Genomic DNA, 26,546 nt, shown 5'->3' with positions numbered 1-26,546 from the left:
TGTTTCATAAAGAGTTGCAATTGATCTTGCCCTCAATTTATTGAGCATAACTTGGTGAATCAAACGTAAGTTCAATATTGAGCATTAGTCCTGTTTCATAAAGACATTTATGTTTAATTTCAACAAAAATTCAAGCGTAACTTCCAACAGACTGAGCTTAACTTGCACTCAATCGCAAAGTTGTTTATGAAATGTAATTTGTGATTGAACGCAACTTTCGCTCGATCTGTATGAAACACGCCCCTGGTCTTAGCGTCTGTCAGCACTGGGACTTGAAGAGAGCGGTCATTTTCCCTTCTTCCTGCCCCTCCTGGATGGCCGGCCCTCTGGGGACGGGGAGGCTCCAATGGTGATCTGTCCCTCCTGAATCTCCTGTCTCGTCCTCTCGGGGGTCTTGTTCAGTGTCTCCTGGGCCTCTATGAAGAACATGACATCACGCAGCTGGTCCTTCAGATCACTGATCTCCTGCAGGACACACCACACACACAGACAGGTTGACAGACAGACAGACAGACCGACAGACATAGGCAGGAAGGCAGATATATAAGTAGCCAGACAGACAAACAGGCAAACACACAAGCAGACACAGATGGACAGACAGACGGCCAGACATGTAGACAGACATAGGACAGAGAGACAGAAAAAAGACAAGTCAAACACAGACAGAAACAGAGTTATGCGTAATGACTGCAAAAGCTGTACACACTAACATGCGACAGATTTAAACTTGCTAGAAACTTCTATAGAGGGGCAATCTGCTTGAGTGCTTCAATAGTGCTTGCTTCAGTACAATGAATGTACTGTATCAAAAATATTTGAATACTTTACAAAAAGGTACACAATCAACCTTACAATAAGCTCTCTACTGGCAATGCTGAGCACACATCCCATATCAGATATCATGATATACACAGTACAAATGTGTGTAACTCTGATGATGATAAGATGCCCCTTTTCTACATTCAAGTACAGCTGTATCTGTTTCATATTTTTATCTTTGATACATAATGATATAACAGCTCCTATCCCTGACGCACACATAATGCTTACAGCATGTACACTACTACAGAATGTAGTAGTGACAGACAAAATAGACTCAGGATGCAATGAAGTCCATGGAATCAATACAACAAAGTGTTGTGTTATATTGTAGTAAAAAGAATACACAATATTTATTGATATGGTTTGCCTGGGTTTAAGTCAAAGAAGTGATCACAATTGTATCTTTTGGTGTCCCTTACACCAACAATATAAGTTTGAAAATTCAGGTAATAGGAAGAAAAAAAGAATTGTTCGACCCTGAACTGATAGTGGTATTCGTGAGTTTGGCAGCTGGATAACACAGCACACTTGGGAAGAACTTTACATTACCACTGATGTTTCTGAAATATGTGATATGTTTTTGCAGGTTTTAAAGCACCGAATAGATCAGTTTTTACCTGTGAAAGAAATAAGTATTTATGAGAATGATAAACCATGGATAAACTGTGAAATTAAAATATTGATGAAAAAAAGACAAAAAGCATTTATTGATAAGAATGTTAAATTATGGAAATATTTTAGAAACAAAGTGCAAAGAGCAGTAAAAGTAGCCAAGGATAAATTTTATAATGAAAGAATACAAAGGTTGAAAATTAACAATCCTGCTGATTGGTATAAACATATTAAATTGATGACTCATGGAGTTCAATGTCAAATGCAGATTGATGTACCTGATATTAGTGAAAAAGAACGTCACAATTCTGAGTATGTAGCAAATTATATTAATGAATTGTTTTTATCTGTAACAACCGATTTTTATAAACTGGACAGATCACAGTTACCTGCATATCTGCCTTCACCTTATGAATGCCCAGTCATACAACCACATGATGTTTTCAATAAGTTACGTAAGTTGAGTTTACGAAAATCAACTGTGTCTTATGATTTGCCAGTGAGAATAATCCGAGAATTTGCTTATGAGATATGTTTTCCTTTATGTCATATTATCAACATTGCCTTTAAGCAGGGTACTTTCCCAAAAATGTGGAAATATGCTGAAATTATCCCAATTCCCAAATGTTTTCCCCCAGTAGTATCTGAGTTGAGACCAATAGCTCTGACCTCTTATTTTGCTAAGATTGCTGAGTCTTTCATAGTTAAATGGCTGTTAGAAGACATTAGGGACCAAATCGATATCAATCAGTTTGGTAACCGCCCTGGTCTTTCAACTTGTCATTATTTGATTGCAATGCTTCATAACCTGTATAAAAATGCTGAAAAGCAAAGCAATGTATCAACTATGGTTTTAACAGATTTTTCGAAAGCATTTGACCGAATTGATCATAACATTCTGATTCATAAGCTGGTATTTATGAATGTGCGCCCATTTGTTATTTCATTAGTTGTGGATTTTTTATATTGCAGACAACAGGTTGTTAAATACAATGGCAGTATCTCTGATATTAGAGAATGCAATGCAGGGGTTCCGCAGGGAACAAAACTTGGACCGGTTTTGTTTTTGATTATGATAAATGATGCTTGTAAAGATTGCCCTTTTTCATTTTATAAATATGTTGATGATTTGACTATTGTAGAGGCTAGGAATAGAAATCAACCATCTCAGATACAAAGACAAATTAATGCACTGGCAAGTTGGTCATTGTTGAATAACATGAAACTTAATCCTCAGAAATGTGTTTTTATGACAATTTCTTTTATGAAGCAAGCAATCCAGCAAAGTTTGTGTATCAACGAAATTTTTTTGAAAGAAACAAGCACTGTTAAGATTTTAGGGGTGTATTTTCAGCAGAATCTCAAATGGGATGCACATGTTTCTGAAATGGTGAAAAGATGCAATAGGAGATTGTTTATGTTACGCAAATTGAAACACTTTAATTTATCAATAGTTGATCTTATTACAGTGTATACAGGATATATCAGACCAATTCTAGAATATTGTGCCCCACTTTTTCATTCGAGTCTTACAAAAAAACACACAGAGGTAATAGAAAAGATTCAAAAACGTGTATTGAAAATCATATTAGGTTGTAATTATGTTACATATGATATGGCCTTACAAGTGTGCAATTTATTATCTTTAAAAGAAAGGAGAAGGAAATTGTGTTTAGATTTTGCTCTGCAGTTAGAAAAGCACCCCAATCATTCATTGTGGTTACCGGATCAAAGAGATGTTAAAATCAATTTAAGAAATATTACAAAATATTCTCAACTGCATTGTAAAACTGATCGGTTTAAGAAAAGTGCAATACCGTATTTTATTGATATACTGAATGATTATTACTGCAATGACTCTCAGTAGAGTTTTTTATTCTCACTACTGTCTAATGTGTTGGTAAATTTATTTATATAGTTATATGTATAGGAGTTTGCAGCGTGGTGGGTAGGGAAAACAAATGATACATTTGATTAGGAAATTTTTATGTATTTTATGCATGCTAGGAAACCCCACTTTTTCCATACTGCACTCAAAGTTAGTTGTTAGACATTTACACAAAGTACAATACATGTAGGTGGGCCTGTCTTTAAACGTGCACTTAGCACAGGTTCATTGTATGGGCGTGTGTTGGGTGTGGTCTTGTGGACATGACGGTGCTTGTGTGTGTGTGTGAGTAATGTACATGTATGTGTGTGTGTGTTTATGTGTGTGTGTGTTTGTAGCTGCAATATGTGTGTGTGTGTTTTCCCTGTGTGTACGTACAGTGTATATGTATGTAAATGTATGCGCGTGAATGTGAGTGTGTACATACGTTGTATTGTACATCGAGCATGTGCACTGTGTTTATGCTCATGCGCGTTTGTGAGTGTTGTACAGATATGCGATCTACACATCAATGTACAGTACTGTATGTGTGCATGTGTGTGTGTGTGTGTGTGTGAGAGAGAGAGAGAGACAGAGAGAGTATGCCAGTGAGAAATGCTTTAGGTATGAGTGGGTAGTGAATGTGTGTACATTATGGGGGAGGGGGATGATCACCTCACCAACAAAATAATGTTACTGCAAGTATTTGTGGAATGTATAGTGTAGGTTGTTGACGCGTCTTTCCAACCACACTGCAAACTCCTGTACTCCCTTTTGTATCTGTAGAAGAGCTTACATTTTTTTCTTTTTCTTTCGACAATGAGTTGAGTAGCCCTGAGTGTCTCTTCCTTTTCTTTTTTTCTTTTTTCTGTGAAAAAAAAAATTAGGAGTGTACCGCTACTGTCTATAAAATGTCCATTCATTTTCTTTTTGTATTTATATAACAATCTGTAGCGTTAAAAATGTATTAGTTGTGTATACAGAATGTTTGAATGTAATGTATGTTTTTATGTATTATGATTATGTTATTATTTCATCTGTTTTGCTGTATAATCTCTGTATATCTGTGTAATTCGACTTTTAGTCGCCGATTCAGATTTTATTTGAATAAAGACCTTTTAATCTAAATCTAAATCTAAATCTAAATCATGTAGAGAGCAAAAAAACCAAACAAACCTTAAATGAATCATATCATATTTCATTAATGATACAGCCAACATGCTATTATTGGAGCTTCTCAAAGTTAATGCAATGATAACCACCAAAGTTTCCTGCACTATTTTGTCCAAGTTAGTCCCAGCCATTGAGAAGAAAGGATTCGGTGATACTCACTGCAGACTTCTGCTTGCTCTCTTCCTCCAACTTTGTTTCTAGGCTGATCACTTTCTCCTGCCAGACCGACTGGTTGGCTCGCAGACACTTGTTCATCTATTCAAACACACGATGGGACAGTAAAAATCTTTACACTCATGTTTTTAATATTCAAATGGCAGAAAGACAGTAGAGCTTCAAACTTGATTTGTACAGAAGCCCGAGTGTATTTTTGCATATGATGCAATATTTGGTACCCTGGGGTACCAAATGAAAATTCGCCATTTTGTTGAATTAATTATTTTTTTTTCAGTGCTGTACCCTGGCTTACCAAAAAATGTGTCAAAATATTTTTCAGTATTATCATGCACAAAAATGTTTTCTTATTTGTGATTATGCAACAATTAATGCATGCAACTGATAATTATTTTCTGCTCTGTTATAATCTTAACTGTTTGATATTATTGTACATATTATTGTTAGTACTGATTTTAAATTATGTTGAATTTGAATAAGATTGGAAAGTAAATTTTGTTTATTATCCACAACAGTGTCAATTTGATTCATTAATGTTCTTGCATTGAGTGAATGAATGATCAAGAGTGTTTTTAAAAAGAGAGCATAAAACATCTGGGTGCTAGAAATTACTTCGAAAAACACCTATGGTGCTAGTTCATTGCGATGACTTTGCCGTATCCGAATTCGGAATCTGCGTATCTGAATTTGGATACGCATTATAAATAATGGGCATGAGATGGCGCTATACAACGCGGTACCCCGGGTTACAATGGTACCCCAGTGTACGGCATGCCGAATCATATATGGATGGGGGTTCTGACACAAATAGTATAATTTGAGTTGAAAGTGAAGGTATGGTTATGTTAACATGCACATTTGGCGATTCGATGGCGATTACACAACATCTTCATTACTGGTAATTCTTCTTTCCGCTTGAGACTTCAACACTTCAATCTTTGCAATAAAATCATTGAAAATTCAATGAAGGAGAGAAGATGGGTGGAAGCTAAATTTACACAACAGTGAGCTTCCACTATAATGATAATGGTTATAATGAAATTCTCATAACAACACAGTAAAAATTCAGGTGCATTATGTCTTTATATTTTTTACTGTTTGGATATAACAAAATGTGAATATAACAAAAGGAAACTGCCTGTCCTGAGGACTTTGTTGTAATGGGAGTACACTGTTTTATATAGACAAGAAGCCAAATACTCAAACAATAACAAAGTCCTGGTACAAAAGACTATCGACATCACATAACCAGTGCCATATACAACTGTATAGAGAGAGTATGGCCAACTCGGGTTTCAGCTTATGAGTTTTGAAGCCTGCGAATGGTCAATTGCTAGTTTTGTGACTTGCGTAGAGCCATGTCGTTACCAAAGAGAGGACATACACAGTGCTCATTCTGAATTAAGCTCTACTTTATTAGCTTACTTTGACTATGACGTCTGAGCACCACACACTAACTCTCTAATGTGTACTACCCCAAGTAACAACATGGCATGCAATACACCAGTTGGCCAGAGTCTCTTTACATGATATGACACTGCACATAACATCAGCACACTGGCCTGGCCGCAACTTACCTCCAGCTCTTCAGACAGCTGCCCCAGCACCTTGCCAAGCTTCTCCGACAGGAAGGCCATCTTCTTCTCGGCCACTTGCTTCTCCTTGTTCGTCTTATGGAGCTCTCTCTCCATCCGGTCTCGCTCTTCCATCATCTTCCTGGACCGCACCTCCACGTCGGATACCTTGGGTCAGAGAGTGCAACAAGTCCTTGGATTGCATCATCGATAATCATGCCAAGATACCCACAGATATATAGCCACAGACCTATTTTGTATCAAAACTTCTGCATTACCAAACAAATTCACACATTATGATGCCAATCACATAGGCACTGGGCACAGAGGTACTGACATTAATGTAAACAACATTGCAGTATTCTGAGGGCATTAAAAAAAACAACAACATATTTTTGGTGGAAAAACAGTACCATACTGTAATCTTCACGCAAAAGACATGTTTAGTACTATCTATTTCGGAAACACATCACCAGGGCATTTCAGATGAGAACTGCAATATACATTTTTTTTTTTTTTGGGGGGGGGGGGAGGGGAACAATAACCCTACAACATAATACTGCAAAGAAAGGAGTAACAGTTGTCATCTCTGACTTGGCCATCAGAGGGACATGGATATCAAAACTCTGGCAAACTGTGGACAGCAATGTAAAAGAGGGCATGATCACTGTGTAGTATGTTGGCATCTCATCTTGGGGTCAAGGTAGTAGAGAAAGTGTGTTATGAGGGGCAGCTACCAATTATCAGAGGTTTCTCTGGAGGGACATATAAAAAGTAACACATGTTGTCCTGAAGTTTCAATATTTCTTCTAAAATCTGCAGGTTGATGAAGCCAGATATGAAAGAGCCCAAACAAACTGTTGTCTCAGAGTGTGGTTAGAATCCAATATAGTTGCACTGTGCAATACACTCGTCTATTACAAACTTATTTTTTAACACTGCATGATGAGAACATAGCAAGCACTGTCTGTTGGGGGAAAGATTTTACCTGAGCAAGTGCATCAGTCTCTATCCTGGTCATCTTCTCCTCATAATACAATCTCTGTGACTCCAGCTGACTGTTCAGGAGGTATGTGTACTAGACAGAAAGAAAGAACAATAGTGAAGGTAGTGGATGTTCATAATATCCACATGTATAGATATCTCTCCGTAGGGTTTCAATTTGGTTCTGACAGAAGTATGTCAATAAAGTTTTTTTTTTCTGTAGAGTGAAATCTACATATCAAATATCAATCAACAAATGTTTTTAGTTGTGATTTGTTTATCAATTGTGCATCTCAGCCATGGACATGGAACAAAATAGAGTTATTTTTATCAATCAAATTCATCAGTATTTTCTTATTTCATATTAGATTGAAGGAATTACCATAATTTAAGGGGTTCACAAATATTTACCGATAATGCTTGAAATTGAGGTGAATTAATATTTTAAAGGTGCATGGTCCCGGTGTTTTAGTCAAATGCGTACGCGGGCGCACGGCGCAAGTTTCCTATAGAGACCTACGCTATCAACTCCTCTTCAGCGCTTACGCTTTGGCCCACTTCCCCGAGTCCGAATAAGTCCGATTCACTGTAGTCAGTGGTCCGATCACAGTTCGGCTCATGATTCGGCTGAAGGGGATGACAGCTTTAGCAAACCTCTTTTGTGATGTCATAATAACAAGCAAATATGCACGCACCCTGGCATTACTACAGACTGCACGATGCGCGGAGAAGACGATGAAGGCAACGTTTCTTAGCAACACCTACGCACTTTACTCTTGATGACAGCTCAACTTGGGTAATCTTCGTATCAATGCTGACGGTGATCGGCAGTATCATCAACAGCGCCCTCTACACTACCGGGACTATGCACCTTTAACCACCTGGACATGGCTTTTCTGGGCAAAGAGTTAGGACCTTTCATAGACATGGTGGGATCTAATGTTACAATGTTATATTACTGAACCAAATCACAGAGGAAAAAGAATGACTGACATTTATCTGGATAATATTTGGTCACATGGATTAATCACATCACAATGGGACCTGGAGTTACTTCCCATGTTAATTTCACAACAACATATTCCTCCATTCCAGTAAAAGCTGACTACCAGGTGGTAACTCTCCGACTTTTCAAGTCAAATATTAAAAGCAAATTGCTAAAGGATGATTTTGATGCCTCAAAAATAAACACAAAAAAATTCAGCAATGCCTTTGACATTGCACTGAGCGAGAAGATTTCAATTTTGAATTTGTAAATGTATAAGAATGATTATCATTGTATTCATATTTTGAAATCCCAATGATATGCTTTCTTGTTTTGCAAGTTCAACGGGAGCGTCGAAACGTCGCCCTGTGGAGGAAAAGGTGCTAAGAATATTGACACGAATCCAGGGTCACTAACATTTTGAGTCCCCCTTTTTTTTAATTCGTGTACACTTTTTTTTTCTTGATGTCCTCGTTCCTTTTGTTGGAGTATTTGTTTTATGATGAATAGTGCTTTATCATGCATATATAATGGTTCAAATGTTCATAGTTATTGATATATGCTTCACATATTGAAGACTACCACTAAGTGAAGCATGTATCTGTGAGGGTAAATATAATTTTTATACTTTATCAAAGTTTGTAATATTTTGCACCGCTGATAATTTGAGATTATTTTTGCAGTCATTATCTTGTTAGTTGAAGTCTTAGGGCAGAATCATTCACAAAATATTTGCTTTTCCATCCTTTAGGTCCATTTTTAGTTGCATTTTTTGTTTGTCCATTTTGCAACAGGTTCTTTTACACAATGTACAGTGTACTTATACATGTATTAATTCCTAATACATTTCATAAAACAAGACATTTAACATTCATTCCAAAATGGATGAACAAATTAATAGAATGTTCATAACTTCACACTGTATCGTTACGTGCATTTCCTTTAATCAGTAAAAACTAAATTTCTGCCAATTGTTCATTTCTGGGACAAGCAGGCAGTGCAAAAAGTTTAAAAGAAATGCATTTCATATTAAACAAACAGAACTTTCTTATTCCTAGATATGGTATCTCTATGACAAAAAATATGACAGGAATGTTTGCCAATCATACCGTAAAGTATTGTATCTTATATCACAGATTTATCATCAGTTTGTATTATTTGGTATCAGTGGAATGTAGCATCTTCAGGACAGTAAAAGTAGTAATAATAGCAACAAGTGCACCGACATGTGTGGTGGTTTTAGAAGCCTGACAGACAGTTTTAGCAGTCATCTGGTGGTATTAGTGTACACTTTATTGCATTTATGATACACGTACTGATATTGTAGAATCTGAGCGCCCAAGGTTGTGACGGTCAAAGAAACCAGGAGAATGCAACAACTGAGCCAGTAAGATGACTATAATATGAAAAGTTGGTATTTCAGAGTTTTGGTGTTCCCTATGATTACCCTGTGAGAAATATACATGTTCTCCATGTCTGTGAGAGTGGATTTCAACTACATCATTCAGATATATCTATTGTGTAACTTTCACACTACTTTGATCTCAAATCTGTGAAGACTTTCTTTTGATTTCTCACAATGTTTTTGGTGTTCGCCAATATCATAATCTAATGTCACAATGTTATTTCAATGGAACAAATCAATGGAAAAAGAATGTCCTAACATTCATCTGAATAATATTCATTCACTTTTACCCTGTTTGTTATGTTCAATAGCCTCACACTGCGGCCTCAATAACAAGGCAAAGAAGAACACGAGTGCTCAGGTGAGGTGATACCAGCATCACAAGTTTGTATTCTACCCTTTTGGGACTATAAAATTAGCCTGACGGGGAAAAAAATGCATGTTCTTCATGTCTGAAAAGGAGTTCATTCCAACTACATTCATTTATTTGTCTTGCCTCTTTCACAAAACTTTGGGAAGACTTTCTTTCGAGATCCTCCAACATTGTTTTGTGTTTGCTCAGAAATTCAGCATAAATTGCCTGGTTCTATGGAGTTTGTGTTCCTTGATAGGTCGTTGTCAATCATGCGTTTACATTATTTGTACATAAAGCAGGATCATATATCACAATGTTATTTTAAGAGAACAATTCCGGGTGGAAAATGAATGTCTCACATTTATCTTAGGGTGCGTTTATAAGATTTTTCTTTTGGCCAGAAACAGTGTTTTGAAACACTGTTTCTGGCCAAACAGTGATTCTAGCTCGAAAAAAAATCTTATAAACGCTAACCGTGATTTGAAACACTGTTTTGAAACACTGTTTGTAAACGCACAAAATAGTGCGTTTACAAACAGTGTTTCTGTAGAATCAGTGTTTCAAAAATCTTATAAACGCAACCGCGATCGCAAACACTGTTTATAATGACGTCACAATGCCTTGCGCGCACCCTGTTTGACCTTTTGCCGAGGAAAAACTGCGCAGAGTGAGTTGCGCAATGGCACAGTCTGAGCGAGAGCCCCAACACGCTCGGAGAAAAAATCTTATAAACGCTCTCCTGACGAAAGTGTGATTTGAAACAGTGTTTCAAAACAGTGATTCTAGGCCCGCAAAATCTTATAAACGCACCCTTAGTAATATTCTTCACGAGGGTTAATCATATCACACATGGATTCGGATTCACTTCCCGTTATATTTTTGCGATGACAGATTCTTCCATTGCAGGAATACTTGACTACCAGGTCGTACCTCTTCGACGTGTCAAGGCAGATTGGCACACTGCTAATGGATGACTTTGATGCCTCAAAAATATAAAAAATATTCCACAATGCCTTTGCTTTTGTGTTAAGTGAGATGATTTTCATGTTTTACTTTGTTCATGTGTACAAATCATTATCATTGCATTCATATTTTGAAATCTCATTCATATATTTCTATAATTATTCCTTATCCATTATCAGCATGTAGAAGTATTTCCACAAAAGTAGTCATACCAGCAAAAACCATGTGTGTACTTGTTGAAGTTGCCAAAGACCATACTGTGTACTTGTTGAAGTTGCCAAAGACACAGTTTAGCAGCAGTACGATTTCACTGTTATGTTTACCGTGTTTGTTATGTTCAATAGCCTCACACCGCGGCCTCAACGTGGAAAAGGAGAACACGAGTGCTCAGGTGAAGTGATAACAGCATCACAAGTTTGTATTCTACCCTTTTGGGACTATAAAATTAGCCTGACGGGGAAAAAAAATGCATGTTCTTCATGTCTGAAAAGGAGTTCATTCCAACTACATTCATTTATTTGTCTTGCCACTTTCGAAAAACTTTGTGAAGACTTTCTTTCGAGATCTTCCGACATTGTTTTGTCTTTGCTCAGAAATTCAGCATAAATTGCCTGGTTCTATGGAGTTTGTGTTCCTTGATGGGTCGTTGTCAATGATGCATTTACATAAAGCAGGATCTTATATCACAATGTTATTTCAAGGGAAGAAATCGGGGTGGAAAATGAATGTCTTACATTTATCTGAACAATATTCATCACATGGGTTAATCACATCCCACTCGGATTCGGAGTCACTTCCCGTTATATTTTTGCAATGACAGATTCTTCCATTGCAGGAATACCTGACTACCAGGTCGTACCTCTTCGACATTTCAAGTCAGATTGGCACACTGCGAATGGATGACTTTGATGCCTCAAAAATACAAAAGTATTCCACAATGCCTTTACTTTTGTGTTGAGTGAACAATTTCACATTACTAGTATCAATCTGTATAAGGATCAATACCGGTGCATTCATGTTAAGAATATCATTGCATTTGCATCGTTTTGCAAAGCATAACGGAAAACCCGATCATCCTGAAAACTCGCTTTGTGGAAGAAAAAGCCAACACAGCAGAGACACGAAGCGACAGAAGGGAAACTAAGTTTTTCAGTTCCCCCTTCTTTTATTCCAGTACATTATCATTTTTTTTTTTTATTGTTTTTTTTTTAATTGTTTTTTTTTTTTTTGGGGGGGGGGGGGGAGAACATTAGGACTACCCCTGGACATTCAACCTGTGAAGTATATCACACACATTTTCAGGATAAATATGTTTTTTTAGGGTAATTCCTGGAAACCAACATGATTTCTTTTATTAAAGCAACATAAAAGCTGTGCTATTTTGATATTTTGATGTTGTATAGGGTATTTAGTTGATTTATAGGTTGTAGATTAACTTATCATTGATTTTTTTTAAAAATTTAAATCCCTTTTTGTTTTTGTTTTGGTTATGTGTGAGAGATTTCTTTGTGGGATGTAAAACAAGTCCATCAAATGTAACCAAAAGCATTTGTTATGCACTGCATGTCATAAGTGGATAAATTTAACATGCACTTATGTCTCTGCAGAATTGAGTAGTAACAGGTCAGAGATGTTTATTTCCTAGGAAAGAACTAGATGCGTGATGAGACATTTACTTTTCTGTGACGTATCAAGCGATACAGGTGTCGACAAACAAATGGGTGATTATTCGCAATCAGATCTGAATGGTCTTAAAGATTTGAAGGTACAAACGGTTATCAAATATTTAATGGATAAGACGTGATTCAGCTGTATGTTGCTAATTTACTTAAATATTTCGATGAAATTAATTCGATATTGTATGATAGTGACATAGATATCTGGGGATTAAATGAAACTAGGTTGGATTGTAGTATAGATTATGAAATAAGCATACCTTGCTACTCTGTAGTATGCAAAGACAGAGATACATTGTAGAAAAGGAGGAGGGTCACAATCTCAGGCTTTCAAGCAGGATAATATAAAAAAGTAGGAATAAAGTAGGAACAGAATCTCTAAAAAAGTAGGAAAAAGTATTAATGCACTAATGCACACTTAAAAGCACTAATGAGAGTATTAACGTACAAAGGCAAATATCAATATTAGGTATTACTCCATCCTTTAGGTACAGTAATTGGCAGTAATTTGTGGGAAACCAATTTTATACAGACAATCGATCAAATGCACTCACGAGTTTGCATTTCAGGACCTGGTAATTAATTGACACCTTTTTTTTACGTGTTTACAGAACTGTATAATTTTCGAAGTGTCATTCTCTGATATTTGTAATCGATTTAGGTTGTTTTCACAAAGGATAATGTTGTGTCTTGGAATTAGCATTAATTAGTATTTCTGGCTTTTATGATCGATCATTAAGATCCGTTTACCTGTGCTTCGTTCTATTTTTCATTTTCTGAATTTTGCAGAATGACTTTGTAATATTTTGTTTGTTTGCTTTTGTTTCTAGTGGAAATAAAGGAAATGATGGTAAAATTTAAACTCTGTCCATTAGTCAAAGAATCTATCATGTCTCTACAACATTTTGGCATCGGACCTTACCTCTAGAGTAAGAGCATCAAACTTTTCTTCACACACTTCATCCCCATTGGCTCGCTCCCACTCCACTGGTTTGCCATCACTTTTGCTCTGCACCAACCTGTGCACGTAGTTGTCTGCAATCCAACAACATTACCACAGCATTAAAGCTCTTTATAGTCGATTCACACCAGGTCATATCAATTGAATATAACAAAATGATTGAAGATCGACAGCTGAGAACGAGAAGATTGTTAACGCCAATAACTTCTTAACTTGTAATGCCTAATAGGTGACTTGTGCATTACCTTTTGATGTCACGTTTGCACAGAAAGAAAAAAAAAATGAAGTTTTTGTGGATAGACATCAAAGTCATTTACAGCACTAGCCGAGGTTTAGATTCATAAACTGGTAAAGATTCTACAGACGAATTTGATTCAAAATATATACACGAACACCACTATCACGATATTCACTGTGAAGAATAGCAAGTTTACAGGAAAATGAAGGAAATCAGGTGCGAGTTTCTTCACTTTGTCTCCCTCTACAAATCAAATTTGTTAAGATCGCAACTGCTGATCTGTAAATGAACAAACATGTCGGAAAAAAGGAACCAGTGGGAATATCTTTCTTTCAAATGAAGGAAATCTTGCCATGATGAAGAACCGTATCAGGACAATTACCCCCATGGACAATTACCTCCTGGCTAAATACTGGTTAGTGATGCCCCATGAAGAAACTCACCTCCAGCATAATCCCACACTCTCTGTTTGCCAAGCTGCATGGCGTAAGTATGCTGGGTATCTTCAAAGTGACGGTAAGCATGCGCCTCTACGTACCGACCACACCCTATGTGACCACACACTAGACATATCCATAGACTCTGAAAAGTAAATACAAAACAGGGGCCAACATTTTAATGACATCAACTGGAAAATAATTATTCATTCATTCATTTATTTTATTGCCCTCAAAACGGGAAATCTTCATGAATCAAGTGGCATACATAATTACACATAAACATAGCACACATTCCAATCTGAGACACAAAAGATAACAAAACAACACACATAACATTAATTCATTGAATGAATAAGTTCCAGACATCTTTACACCAAAATAATATCTCTTCACAAAGTCATAATTTACAACATAAAATGCCAAGAATTTCCTACAACACAAAAGGTAAATTACAATTATACACACACACACACACACATAACATTAAAAATGAAACAATGAATATATATATATATATATGGGTCGTGACGCGAGAAAAGGGCCCTTAGCGCCGCTGTGCGCAAACGCCAGAAAATGGCGCGGAAGTTTGACAAAGCAATACGCCCAAAAAAGATCAACTAGCTAACTGACGCGCACATGCATAGACGCATCAAAAAGTGACAGGATTTGGACAAAACATACTTTTTTGAATGTCGTAATGGGGTCATTTAGGATTGGAATTTCAGAAAAAGGTTTGCATATCTAGATACGTCAGAGTTCCTTCTACAATGTGGAGGTGAAAACTCATTTTCGGTATTTGATGCCCTAAGGGCAATTTTCTCGCATCACGGCCCATATATATATAAATATATATATATATATATATGATATCAATGACATCAATATCAAGATGGTAAAAAATACCAAACTTGGAACACAGTCAGAATATGTGTAAAATAGGATTGTCTCTGATTTTTTTTTTTTTTTTTTGGGGGGGGGGTGGGGGTGGGCAATTGACAGGATATGTGTGAAATAGGATATTCTCTGATTTTTTTTTTTTTTTTTGGGGGGGGGGATGGGGTGAGCTAATGACAAGATATGTGTGATATAAGAATAAGCTAATGACAGGAAGGGTTGGTGTAGGACAAGACTAGGTTGTATGCTTGCTTTATCTCACTTACCTCTTGGGCACCACACTGAAAACACTTGTTGTCAACTGAAGGCTCTGGGGTTTGGTTATATCTACAGACTGGGCAGCTGCAACAAAGAAAGTCCAGGAATTGAGATGCAAATAGGAAGAGAAATAAAAACAAATTAAAGAAGACTAATAGACATTCATATGAATTTGGACAATGAAGAAGTCACAGGAGTGTGACATCTAAGTAATGACAACAACAAAATGTAAATTTGCATATATATAACGACATGCAAAAAGATACATGAACACAGGTACCAAATTGCCTGCTTAAAGTACCATCACATTATAGAATAAAAACATACAAACTTTGAATTTGTTTTTTCTCATGGACGAATTCTAGCCTCTTTTCTATTTCTTTGTTTCAGAAATGTTGTTGGGCCACACATACACTTTCACACATCTTGCTCAGGAATTGTGACTTTTTTGTTTTTGTATTATTTGTTTTTGTTCGGTCTCTGTTATTTTGTATTTTCTGTTTTTTGTGGTTGTTGCTGTTAATGTTATTGTTGTTGGATTTTGTTTTTGTTTTTGTTTTGTTTTGTTCAATCCTGACCAAGCCCTCCAATGTTAGCCCACTATCATGTTGTGTAGTCTTCCCATCACACCCTTCCCTCACCTTGTGTCTCCCCATTTGGTCAGGCAGCTGCCATGGAAAGTATGATTGCACAGGATGGTCAGGATGCCCTCCACAGAGTCCTCCATGCGCTCCAGACAGATATTACACGTTGGCAGCTCAGTGAGGCCTGGTGTGGCAAGACTAGCACCCTGTAGTGTGGGGAGCAAAACACCAGACACAATCGATCCTCCTGGTTAGTACCAGTGATGCACAAATTAATCAAAATGACACTAATATCTTAAACTTTCACATTGTTGTCTCATCAATGTAACCAATATTTCATTTTCCATTTTTTATTTATTTATTTATTTTTTTAAGTGACTAGTTCTATGCAATAGTTAAATGTAAATCTCATACATACATTACCTGAATTACTGTATGAGCTGAAATTTTCGCGGTGGTATTAATTTCGCGAATTTTGCGAATCGCCTTTGAACAGCGAAAATAACAACACGTGAAAATAACAACGCGCGAATAACTAAGTTCAGTTAGACCCTCGTAACCGCGAACTTAACAACACGCGAAAATGTCCTCCAAGTAGCAATTCGTGAAAATATCTGTACGCGCAAAATTTAAGCTCATACAGTACAATATTTGCATAAAGACTGTTCAAAATGATATACAGACTATGATTTTGGCAGTTACATCACCATCAAAAGTACACAAAAATATCGCTGCCATTATCCCTTCAGTTTGAATGCACATTCAGAGTCTTACTTACAAATGCTTTTCAAGGATAAACGCAAGTTTACACTTCACATGTGCATAGAAACATGCAAGTATTCTGGATTATGCACAATGAGTGCAATGGGATACATACTATGACAGAGTTCAGAGAAAGGGGTAGAAGCAGTACTCACTTCACATGACTTCATGCATTCTACTCTAGAGACATACACCAAGTAGCAGATGAAGTCATCGAATGAGTTGTAAGGTTTGCCATTGTATTCCTTGTAGAATTCATCTGCATGGCTCTGGAAATGAAAAGAAAACATATTAATGTATTTTACACACATAGATTTTGTATTTTAGTTTGTTATTTCTTTATCTCATGTAGTGCTGATCTGAAATACAAAATGATTTCAATGATCCCACAAAGTATTTTGCACCTTTTCAATTCTTTTTCAGTTCATTTTCATATTTCTCAATATAAACAATATATTATGGTAAAACAATCAATGTCGGGGTGTTTTGTGAGTCGCACTGTACAATCACTGCCTACAAAAGAAAGTCTTACAATTTGCTAAATGATTTGCTTTGAGAAATCCCCTACACGGAGCAGATACTCACTTGATTTCTGAACTTGATGAGGGTCATGTACTGGTTTGGGTTGGAGTCTCGAATGATGCGGACATGTTCGATGCCCTCGGCCAGGGGAGCAAAGAACTGGAGCAGGTCGTGGCAGATGAGGGATGCAGGGACAGCCAGAGCACAGATCATGTCACTCCGATGAATGCCCTCGTCAAGAGAGGTCATTTGACTGCAAATAAACACTTCTGGTGATAATCGTCCACATAATCATACATAGTTTACCGTGCATAATGCAAGCAGTTTGTGCTTAAAGGGATGATATAGTATTGGTTGAGATGAGGATTGAGCTTTTAACTTTTTGAAAGATACTTAACCCATTGAGGACGGTTTGATTTTGCTACAACATGCTTTTCCCATAGACACTTCCCCGAGTATACTCGGGACTCGTCCTCAACAGGTTAAGAGACCACTTATGAAACTTTACAGAGCATACAATTCAAAGAGGAATTCATAATTTGATGAAAATTGGTTTTGAAATGGCTGAGATATCAACAACAACAAAAAAGGAAATAAAAAAAAAAGCGAAGATGGGTCCCACCTTTTATTAAGATCCCTTTGTTTTGGATATCTCAGACATTTCAAGATCAATTTTCATGAAATAAACTTTGAATCCCTCTTAGAATTACATGCGTTTTCATATTTCATATTTTAGAGGTTTTTCATTGTCTCTCTAAAAAAAAGTTGGATACCTGAAGCCCCATCTCAACAAAACTATACCATCCCTTTAACAGGAGTATATAGGAGCAGAGTTAAAGAAAAAAAAAAATCTCTGTGAAGTAAACAAACAAAGGTACAAAAATCATATTGAATTCAATAAATCAATTCACTGGCTAATTGAAGTATCAGATGTTTGTGGCCCCCTGCCCTGCAATGAGCTCCCCATTTCACCTGCTTGTTCCAGTCTCATGTTCTCAGTACAATGCACATTGCATATAATACAAGTTATTATCAAATTAGACAAGTCCCATAAACACAGCAGCTAATATTTGGTAATTTCATTCATAACACTTTTCGGGAACAAAAAGCATGGAATTACAATGTGTTGTTACACGTAAACACTGAATCCAACACTTCCAGTAAGTCTCCATAAGAAATATAAAGTTGTGTGTCTAAGTAATGTCCACAATCATGTAAACATTTGCATAAACATCACTTTGCTGCAAGTTGTACACATACACCTTTGATCCATTGGAAGTAACTGTACTGTTATTGATGATAAAATATTATCTTGTCTGTATCTGTCTCTGCAGAACAAAAATTTAATCAAGATGCATGTTTGGTCTATACACTATTAAGCTACATAGTTCATTGTCATATACACAAGTATATTGGTTTTATATATTCTTTGTTTAAAAAACAAACAACAGCTTAAAGCATCTACTTCCAAAAAATGTTTCTTCAGTTGTGGGTGTACAGGTCATTAACCCGTTAAGGACGGGCTGATTTTGTTACAACACGCATTTCCCATAGACACTTGCCCGAGTATACTCGGGACTCATCCTCAACGGGTTAAGTGTTTCAGTGAACAAATTATCATTCAGTATACAGAAAACAACTATCATTAACCATTAAAATGAATGAATAATCCAGTATTTTTAAAAAAAAAATCACACACAGTGAACAGATCATACTTTGTGGTAGGAAAATGTCTGAAATGGCACAAAAGTCATGAAAGAGTCAACATGAAATAAACCATGTGCCTCCAAAAGTACTCACTTTTCCTTGAAGAGATGTACGATGCCTTTGGTGATATCCACAACAGGGTTTCCGGAAAAGAATGGGATTCTCCTCCTAAATGATGCAATTGGACTTTTACTAGACCTGCCTCCCTCGCTTGTATCTGATGACACAGTAGGAGGACTAGCACCAGAGGAGCCCCGCCGTTCTCTGCCCACACTCGAAGACGCCAAACTCCTCTGCTCCTTCAGGGAAGAGCTGCGCCTCACTTCAGCTTTCTTCCCCTTGTGGAATTTGCCCTCCGACTGCTCACCCCTGCTCTTGTCCGAGGTCAACGAATCTTCGTCCGTCAAGTCCGGGGAGGTGATTTCGCTGATGGAGTCACTATTTGTGTCCTTACTGACATCCCCCGCAGGGGGCGTAACGCTCACCACGGCAGAATGGTGGCTGGGCTTCTCACATCCCGTGGGTCTGTCCTTCGGCTTGGTGTTGGAAACAACACTGGCATAGTTGGCTTTTGGCTCTGTGCTCTGGCTTGTAACCTCATCTTCGTACCGCTCTGGGAAGAAAAAAAAAAGACCACAGGAAGTAACTTTTCTGCAGAAAGAGAGCAAGGTGAGTTTGTCCAACACTACATGATACTGATTATCTGAGACAAATCTTCTTTTCCATGAAGTTATATGCTACATGTATTGATTTTTGTAATCTTGATTTAAAAACAATTTGAATATAATTCATCCCTTTCTCAATGTTTGACTGGGTTTCACATACATTAACCATACTTGCAAGGTTTTGTATTACTTTACCTGGAGAATTTTTCCAAGATGCATAACTTTTCTTTTTAACAGCCTTGACTGTAAAATACAAAAAAGATAAGGGATGCAATGTCATCACAGTCAATGGCCCTTTTTTTTCAAGCACTCCATTAAGATTAACAATTGGCCAGCTCAAACAATCATTTAAGCTATTTTCTAATCTTCAACTCATCATTAGAACTTTAAAGGGATAGTACAGTTTTGGTTGAGATGAGAAATAGGCTTTCAAATTTTTGCAAGATACCAAGAAAACACTTATGATATAGCACAGAGCATACCATTTTAAGAGGAATTCAAAGTTTATTTGATGAAAATCGGGTTTGGAATAACTGAAACATCCGAAAACAAAGTAAAACAAAGCGATCGTTACAAAGTGTGGGTCCCACACTTTATTAAAATCGTTCTTTTTTGGATATCTCAGCCATTTCAAAACCAATTTTTATCAAATAAACGTTGAATTCCTCATAAAATTGCATGCTCTTTCATATTTCATATGAGATTTCTCATTATCTCACCTAAAAATGTTAGAAACCTGAAATTAGGTCTCAACCAGAACTGTACGATCCCTTTAAGAGCTAGAGATGTCTTTAGACAGGATACAATGTGGTACTCTATAAGTAAAACAATAGGCCTGACATAACTGTCACAAGATATTCCATACGTATCTCCATTTGAACATATCAATTGGGATATCTTTATACAAGTAAATCAAATCTTTCATGGATATTTACCTTCCACAGAATATGTTTCTATCCTGATTCCCTTTTCCTCCCTATTCCCAACACACTTTTCCACAACCGTCTCCAAGCTATCCTCCCTGGCTCCAACTGGGTGGCTGCGGCCGTCCTCCACCCGTTCCCAGGCAACCTGAGGCTTGTGCTTGAGGGCATCCTGGCGTGGCTTGGCCATCAGGGCCGGAGGGGGACTGGATGTGAGGAGTGGGGGGCTCTCTGCCATGTTGGGTGATCTGGCTGCAATGGGGCACAAATTCAAAGTAAATTTTCATGGATGTCAGGGTGCTACATAACTTTATATATCCACTTGCCCAGTTACGTCGGGCAAGCAGGTTTCCAAATTTGCTGCAAAACACTTGCCCGAACATGAATTTGACTTGCCCGAATAAGATTCCAAAATATAAGGAAATCATATAGAAAAACATGTGCTAGTCAAGGGCCTAATAAAACACAATCATTTGAATAAACAGCACACATTGATTGGCACGCCTAAACACAATGAAGTAACAAACTCTGTCCGATCAAGTGATGCCATCACATTGCATTGTGGCTTCTTCACGTATGTGTTGGAAAGTTGCTGAAATGAAATATAAAGTGTGTTGCATCAGTGAACAGCCAATATCTTTGGGCATCTGTATGGTTGACTTTGTGGGTATGTTGGGGGGAATAAGTGAAAAACAGGCGGCTTCAAAACTTTTTGCTTATTGTTCAAACACGCTTGCCCGAATTTGATTTTCACTTGCCCTGGGCAATCGGGCAAGTGCTTATGCAGCACCCTGGATGATGTAGAATGTACAAAGACCATCACTCCTGACATGTTAATAGCATTACAATTTCATTTAGTCACAGCTAAACAGTAGTGGGTGACAATGTAAAATGACATGTGCAGAAAACATTGAATGACTTATATCACAAGTATGATAAAACATCAAACTATCATAAGAATTTACAAACACCCTAAGATTCGACCTATTGTGCCAAAATTGGATTCTGCACAAAAGCATTACTGATAGTGTTAGAAGCCTAGGTTTCTACATGTCGATGGCGGTCAGATTTTGGGCAGGGTTATGGTCAAATTATGTATGGGCCTGTTTTAATTACTTTTAATACTAACATTTGGTATAGAGCATCTGTGGATATCATTAGTGGCTTCTACTGAACGCTAACCCCGGCGCAGGGCGCTACCACGAGTGTAAGTAGTGTCGTGACACAGTATGTGTTGGGGTTGCTGGTGAGATTTATACACTGAACACATGCTCCGTCAACTATCTGCCAGTCCTTTGTTTATATTGGGACTGCACTAGAATATTTACTTGTAACTTTGTAGAATTCTACTTTGGTTTTGCAAAGAAAATTGATCAGAAAGATGCTTTCTTGTGCCCGATAGACCATACATCAATCAACTGTAGCTGTATTCAGTATCCACAGCAGCATCCCCCCACCCCCGCCCCATGGCCATGAAATGCATGATTGCACTCCCTCCATCCCGCCTCCCTGCATCCTGTAAACACACTCAGTCATTAATGATGTCTCTCAGAATTCTCTGCAACGATCTTCACTTGAGTATTGGATTGAAGAAAACAGATTAAATTTATAGAATGCGGATTGCAAATGAAAAATAAAAATGAACAAGTGGAGGAAAAGAAAAGGAAGAAGAAAATTTCTTGGTAAGCATGGCAAAAGAATTACAATGAATATTTAACAAGAATTTCGAGATGGGATCGAAGCTCACTCACATCTTGAATACAACAACGATGTCGGCAATTCAGATTCGTTGTTGATAGACAGACGAATCACACACAAAGAAACAGACATTAGGACGCTAAGCTGACGGCAACTGCCAATGCTACGTTTTAAGTTCCAACGAAGTCGTGTCTGAAAGTAATTGCTGATGGCAGGGCGACAGATCTTGAAGTTTAAAGATGTAATACTTCGACGGCCAACATCATTGCATTGTCACCTTCCTCCCAGATCCGGACGATCCCTCGCCTCAGCTTGTTGTTTTGATTGTGAGCTCGCTGCGTGCAGGCCCGTGCCGTCACGTCTTTGTACACGGAGTCTGCTTTGATGCAATCGCTTAGCCCTGCATATGAAAGCACAGTCGTGTAGTGCGTAGTAATACTTCCGGGTTATGGCGCAAGAGCGCGCGAGGAGCGCACGCGTAAGGTAATAAGGTCCAGCCATGCGGACTCCATACCAGAAAACAAAACAAGGATAAAAACCTTATTTATACCATTTTACAACATTCTCTTTCCTGTATATTCCGTATTAAGTAAGCCTAAATATTATCTCTTCACCAACGTAATTACTCCGGAAAAACAAGTCAAACTGTTTGCCATATGACTGGAGGAAGGTGACACTCCCGAATGGTAGCAGACGACGTGAGACAGTATGAGGAATGTATAAACCGCATGGATCCCAGGGCCGGCGGCGGCGCAGGATGTGATGTGCTGTCGTGATGCAATCCATGTATGTGTACAGTGTAATCTCAGTTTGGTTGTTGGTAATCGGAAGCTGCTACCAAGCTGCGAACTGCGTGTCGTACACCAATACCATCGACCGGCACCTGGCTTCCCACGCCACGGGAGCTTTTTCATGAGACTGAGAGAGAGCTTGGACGCAAGAATCACCATTCAACGGTATTCCGACTAACATTGTTGTCCAGAACCATGATGGCAGCAGGGCAAACTCTAGAGTGTCTGCTATCGCCAGCAGCGATCTCGGATCTTGTTCAATCATGGCTTCGAGAGGACATTCCGAGTTTTGATTACGGGGGATATGTGGTCGGCGAGAAGGAAGAGACAGCGGTTCTCCTCTGCAAGTCTCCCGGGGTTCTGGCGGGTGTGCCGTTCTTCAACGCCGTATTTCGCGAATTAGGCTGTGAGGTGGAATGGTGCAAGGTGGAAGGCACCTTCTTAAATCCAGTATGTGAAGTGGCTACCGTTAAAGGTAGAGCCCGATCTATTCTCATGGGCGAAAGATCTGCCCTGAATTGCCTGGCGAGAGCAAGCGGAGTAGCAACCGCAGCTTCGAGGCTCACAGGTATAGCCAAGGAATCGGCATGGACTGGACAAGTAGCTGGAACGAGGAAGACAACCCCGGGCTTTCGGATTGTGGAGAAGTACTCCCTGTTGGTGGGCGGGGCTGCCACCCATAGATACGACCTGTCATCCATGATAATGCTGAAAGATAATCATATTTGGTCAGCAGGAAGCATTACACAGGTGAGATTCTGTGGGAATTCATACGCTCGAAGGAGATGAGTTTTTGATGGGATTATCATAAAGGTGTATTAAAAACCAGTGACATTTAATGACTCTGTTTATAATTTGGACTTAATTAAGTGCTTCCTCGTCTCTTATTCTCTGCTCTACCATTCATGTTTGTGTTTATCAATCTTATCTTTGTCATCTCTTTCTTTCTCCTCACCAGTCATAGATTCCATACCTCTAGGCCTCGATCTGAACAACACTGATGAGAATGTATACTGTACGAGCTGAAATGTTTGCGTACAGATATTTTCGCGAATTGCTGCTTGGAGGACATTTTCGCGTGTTGTTAATTTCGCGGTTGCGAGGGTATAACTGAATTTAGTTATTTGCGCGTTGTTATTGTCACGTGTTGTTATTTTCACGGTTCAAAGGCGATTCGCGAAATTCGCGAAAATAAAACCACCGCGAAAATTTCATCTCGTACAGTACATGCACATTATAACAATTCCTCCTCAGATTTGTGTCTAATTTACTCTGAAAAAAGAAAGACAAATGAAAAGCCATGTTTCATGAAATGTTTTAGAGGATTATACTGAAAATAACTTCCTTTGTAGTCTTGTTCTGAAGTTTCAATGCTGTAAGAGTCTAGTTAGAATTTTGTTCACACAACCTACCCATCAAATTCATCCCCTTCTTTGAGTATGACAATCTTGTAAATTACCTCAAGATCAAGAGCAAAACTTTGAGTTCATTAATTTTGTTCATGGCCACAAAGGCATTTATTTTGCATAGAAAGAATAATTCCTTTGGAAATGTCTGTATTACACAAGTATGAGTGGTAAATGGTATCATTTTGCAGTATCCATGGATAATAAACTTGAAAGTAAAATTATGACTTATCATGAGAAACTTTCTAGCACGGTGGTTCTATTTATAGGTCAGCTAGATTTTGTCATAACTATAAATTAACAAGCATATAGCTATTCATAATTCTTGATAAACCAACACTGCTTTCTGAAAATAAAATCACATTGACTGGAGAAATTTTGTATTGAAAGAAACCTGTCTACAAGTTTAAGATTTTATCTAGTTTCATACCATACCAAGAATTAAGCACTTTGATCTCACAGCAAAACACTTGTATACCAGTGATGAAAAGTTTGTGCATGGATTGTGGGAGAAGCTATAATATTGCATTATTTGTGTGACCTTCTTATCGACTCTCAGGCAGTGAAGAATGCCAGACAGACCGGAGGATTCTCAATCAAGATTGAGGTGGAATGCCGCAGTCTAGAGGAGGCCCGAGAGGCGGCATTGGCCGGAGCAGAGATCATCATGTTGGACAACTTCACACCAGAGGTGAGATTTCCTCCAATCACTAAAGACTGTTTAAACAGAAATATACTCAAGCAGGATCTGACACAAGTCTATTTAGATAGCAGTCAACGTGCAGTGATACATGAGGGAAAATATAGCAGGCATGAGTTTTGAGATAATACCACAGAATGTCACCCCCACCATCAACACTACCACCACCACCACCAAAAAAAGAGTAATAATGCTAATAATAATATGCACCACAAATGAAACTGAGGTTTCCTAGTTTAACAGTATATTTCCCCCAAAAGTGTACAATTATACCAAATCATTTAGAGCATCATGTATCATGATACATCTTACAAACTTGTACAGTATGAAATTGATGGACGATCAGTTATGAAATTAGGAAGATGTCATTGTTTACGATCATTATGCCAAAATATAATAAGTTTTTGTTTGTTTTGTTTTGTTTTGTTTTGTTTTGTGTTGTTGTTTTGTTTTTTGTTTTTTTTGGGGGGGTTCATGAACAGGGCTAAAAACCTTGTGAGGCAAGTAAGAATGTGAAAAAATTAAAAGTTTGGTGATGTATTGTCTCATTGTTTCTCTCCTTTATATGTGATATCTGACCCAGGCTGCCAGCTCTGCTGCTGCCCAGCTAAAGGGCGAATTTCCTCACATCACTTTGGAAGCCAGTGGAGGGATAACGGAAGAGACGATACGAGACTTCATGAAACCAAACATTGATGTCATCTCCACGAGCCGACTGACTCAGGGCTACTCTGTAGTTGATTTCTCTCTCAAGATTAAAAAAGAGGGTCATGACCCCAGCAATCCTGTTGTTCAAAGTTAATGAGAATTCTTAAAGGGGAAATGTGGGACAGTAGTTAGTCAATAGAGAAAGAGTAAAATCTTACGAGCACAACAGTGAAAGTTTGATCAAAATGGATGAAAATTATAAAGGAAGTTGTGAAATTGTGAAGTTTTGCTACTTCTCACAAAACAGTCTTTGAACAGTCGGTATGGATATGCAAATAGTGAATTTGTGATGTCATCCCCTCACAAGTTGTCATAAATTATGTGCATAAAACCATGGAATTTCACATTTTTATCAAACACAATTATGCCCCAATCTCATATCCTGATAAATCTTAGTGATCATTATTGTGAAGTTATTCAATCAGGATTAATATTCTGTTTTGTACTTTTTTTTTGTACTTTTTTTTTCACAATCTTTTTATACATGATCACTGGAAAATTGTAAGGTCATGACATCATCAACTCACTTATTTACGTATTCATATCAACTGTTCAAGAACTGTTGTACAAAAATTAGCAAGTCATGGAAATTTCATAACTTCCCAAATTGTGATCTGATTTTGATAAAATTTCTGCTGTTGTGCTTAAGAGATTTTACTCTTTCTTATCAGACTAGTATTAAACTAAAAAAACTGGCCT

General features: G+C 37.7%; 2 protein-coding genes across 2 annotated transcripts; one reads left to right on the top strand and one right to left on the bottom strand.

Moving 5' to 3' along the window:
- On the bottom strand, positions 1 to 22,374 carry LOC139713001 (BRCA1-associated protein-like). Its single transcript, XM_071624779.1, has 13 exons — positions 22,296 to 22,374; positions 20,557 to 20,796; positions 19,050 to 19,569; positions 17,313 to 17,502; positions 16,883 to 16,996; positions 16,023 to 16,171; positions 15,390 to 15,465; positions 14,233 to 14,371; positions 13,513 to 13,625; positions 7,211 to 7,300; positions 6,226 to 6,390; positions 4,634 to 4,729; positions 1 to 465 (listed from the first exon to the last, which is right to left on the bottom strand). The coding sequence occupies exons 1-13, from the start codon at positions 22,372 to 22,374 to the stop codon at positions 286 to 288; spliced, it is 2,151 nt and encodes a 716-aa protein (XP_071480880.1). The 3' UTR covers positions 1 to 285.
- An 837-nt stretch (positions 22,375 to 23,211) lies between these two features.
- Positions 23,212 to 25,986, top strand: LOC139713000 (nicotinate-nucleotide pyrophosphorylase [carboxylating]-like). The gene is made up of 3 exons (XM_071624778.1): positions 23,212 to 23,783; positions 24,999 to 25,130; positions 25,723 to 25,986. Exons 1-3 carry the CDS (start codon positions 23,229 to 23,231, stop codon positions 25,939 to 25,941), a joined length of 906 nt encoding a protein of 301 aa, XP_071480879.1. The 5' UTR covers positions 23,212 to 23,228; the 3' UTR covers positions 25,942 to 25,986.
- Positions 25,987 to 26,546: the final 560 nt, after the last annotated feature.

Source organism: Diadema antillarum, unplaced genomic scaffold (genome assembly GCF_040938485.1).
Source record: "Diadema antillarum isolate AM-2024a unplaced genomic scaffold, OU_Dant_1.0 seq00001890_RagTag, whole genome shotgun sequence".
Lineage (NCBI taxonomy): Eukaryota > Metazoa > Echinodermata > Echinoidea > Diadematoida > Diadematidae > Diadema > Diadema antillarum.
This window is presented reverse-complemented; position numbering and strand designations above follow the sequence as displayed.

Bases quoted from the DNA above. Each gene is read 5' to 3' on its own strand.
- LOC139713001 (XM_071624779.1), bottom strand. From the start codon at position 22,374: ATGTCTGTTTCTTTGTGTGTGATTCGTCTGTCTATCAACAACGAATCT. The intron at 19,570-20,556 runs GTAAATATCCAT...TTTTCTTCCCAG, and splicing joins AGAAACATATTCTGTGGAAG to AGCGGTACGAAGATGAGGTT. The intron at 466-4,633 runs GTGAGTATCACC...TGTGTCCTGCAG, and splicing joins AGAGCAAGCAGAAGTCTGCA to GAGATCAGTGATCTGAAGGA.
- LOC139713000 (XM_071624778.1), top strand. From the start codon at position 23,229: ATGATGGCAGCAGGGCAAACTCTAGAGTGTCTGCTATCGCCAGCAGCG. The intron at 23,784-24,998 runs GTGAGATTCTGT...ATCGACTCTCAG, and splicing joins CAGCAGGAAGCATTACACAG to GCAGTGAAGAATGCCAGACA. The intron at 25,131-25,722 runs GTGAGATTTCCT...TATCTGACCCAG, and splicing joins TGGACAACTTCACACCAGAG to GCTGCCAGCTCTGCTGCTGC.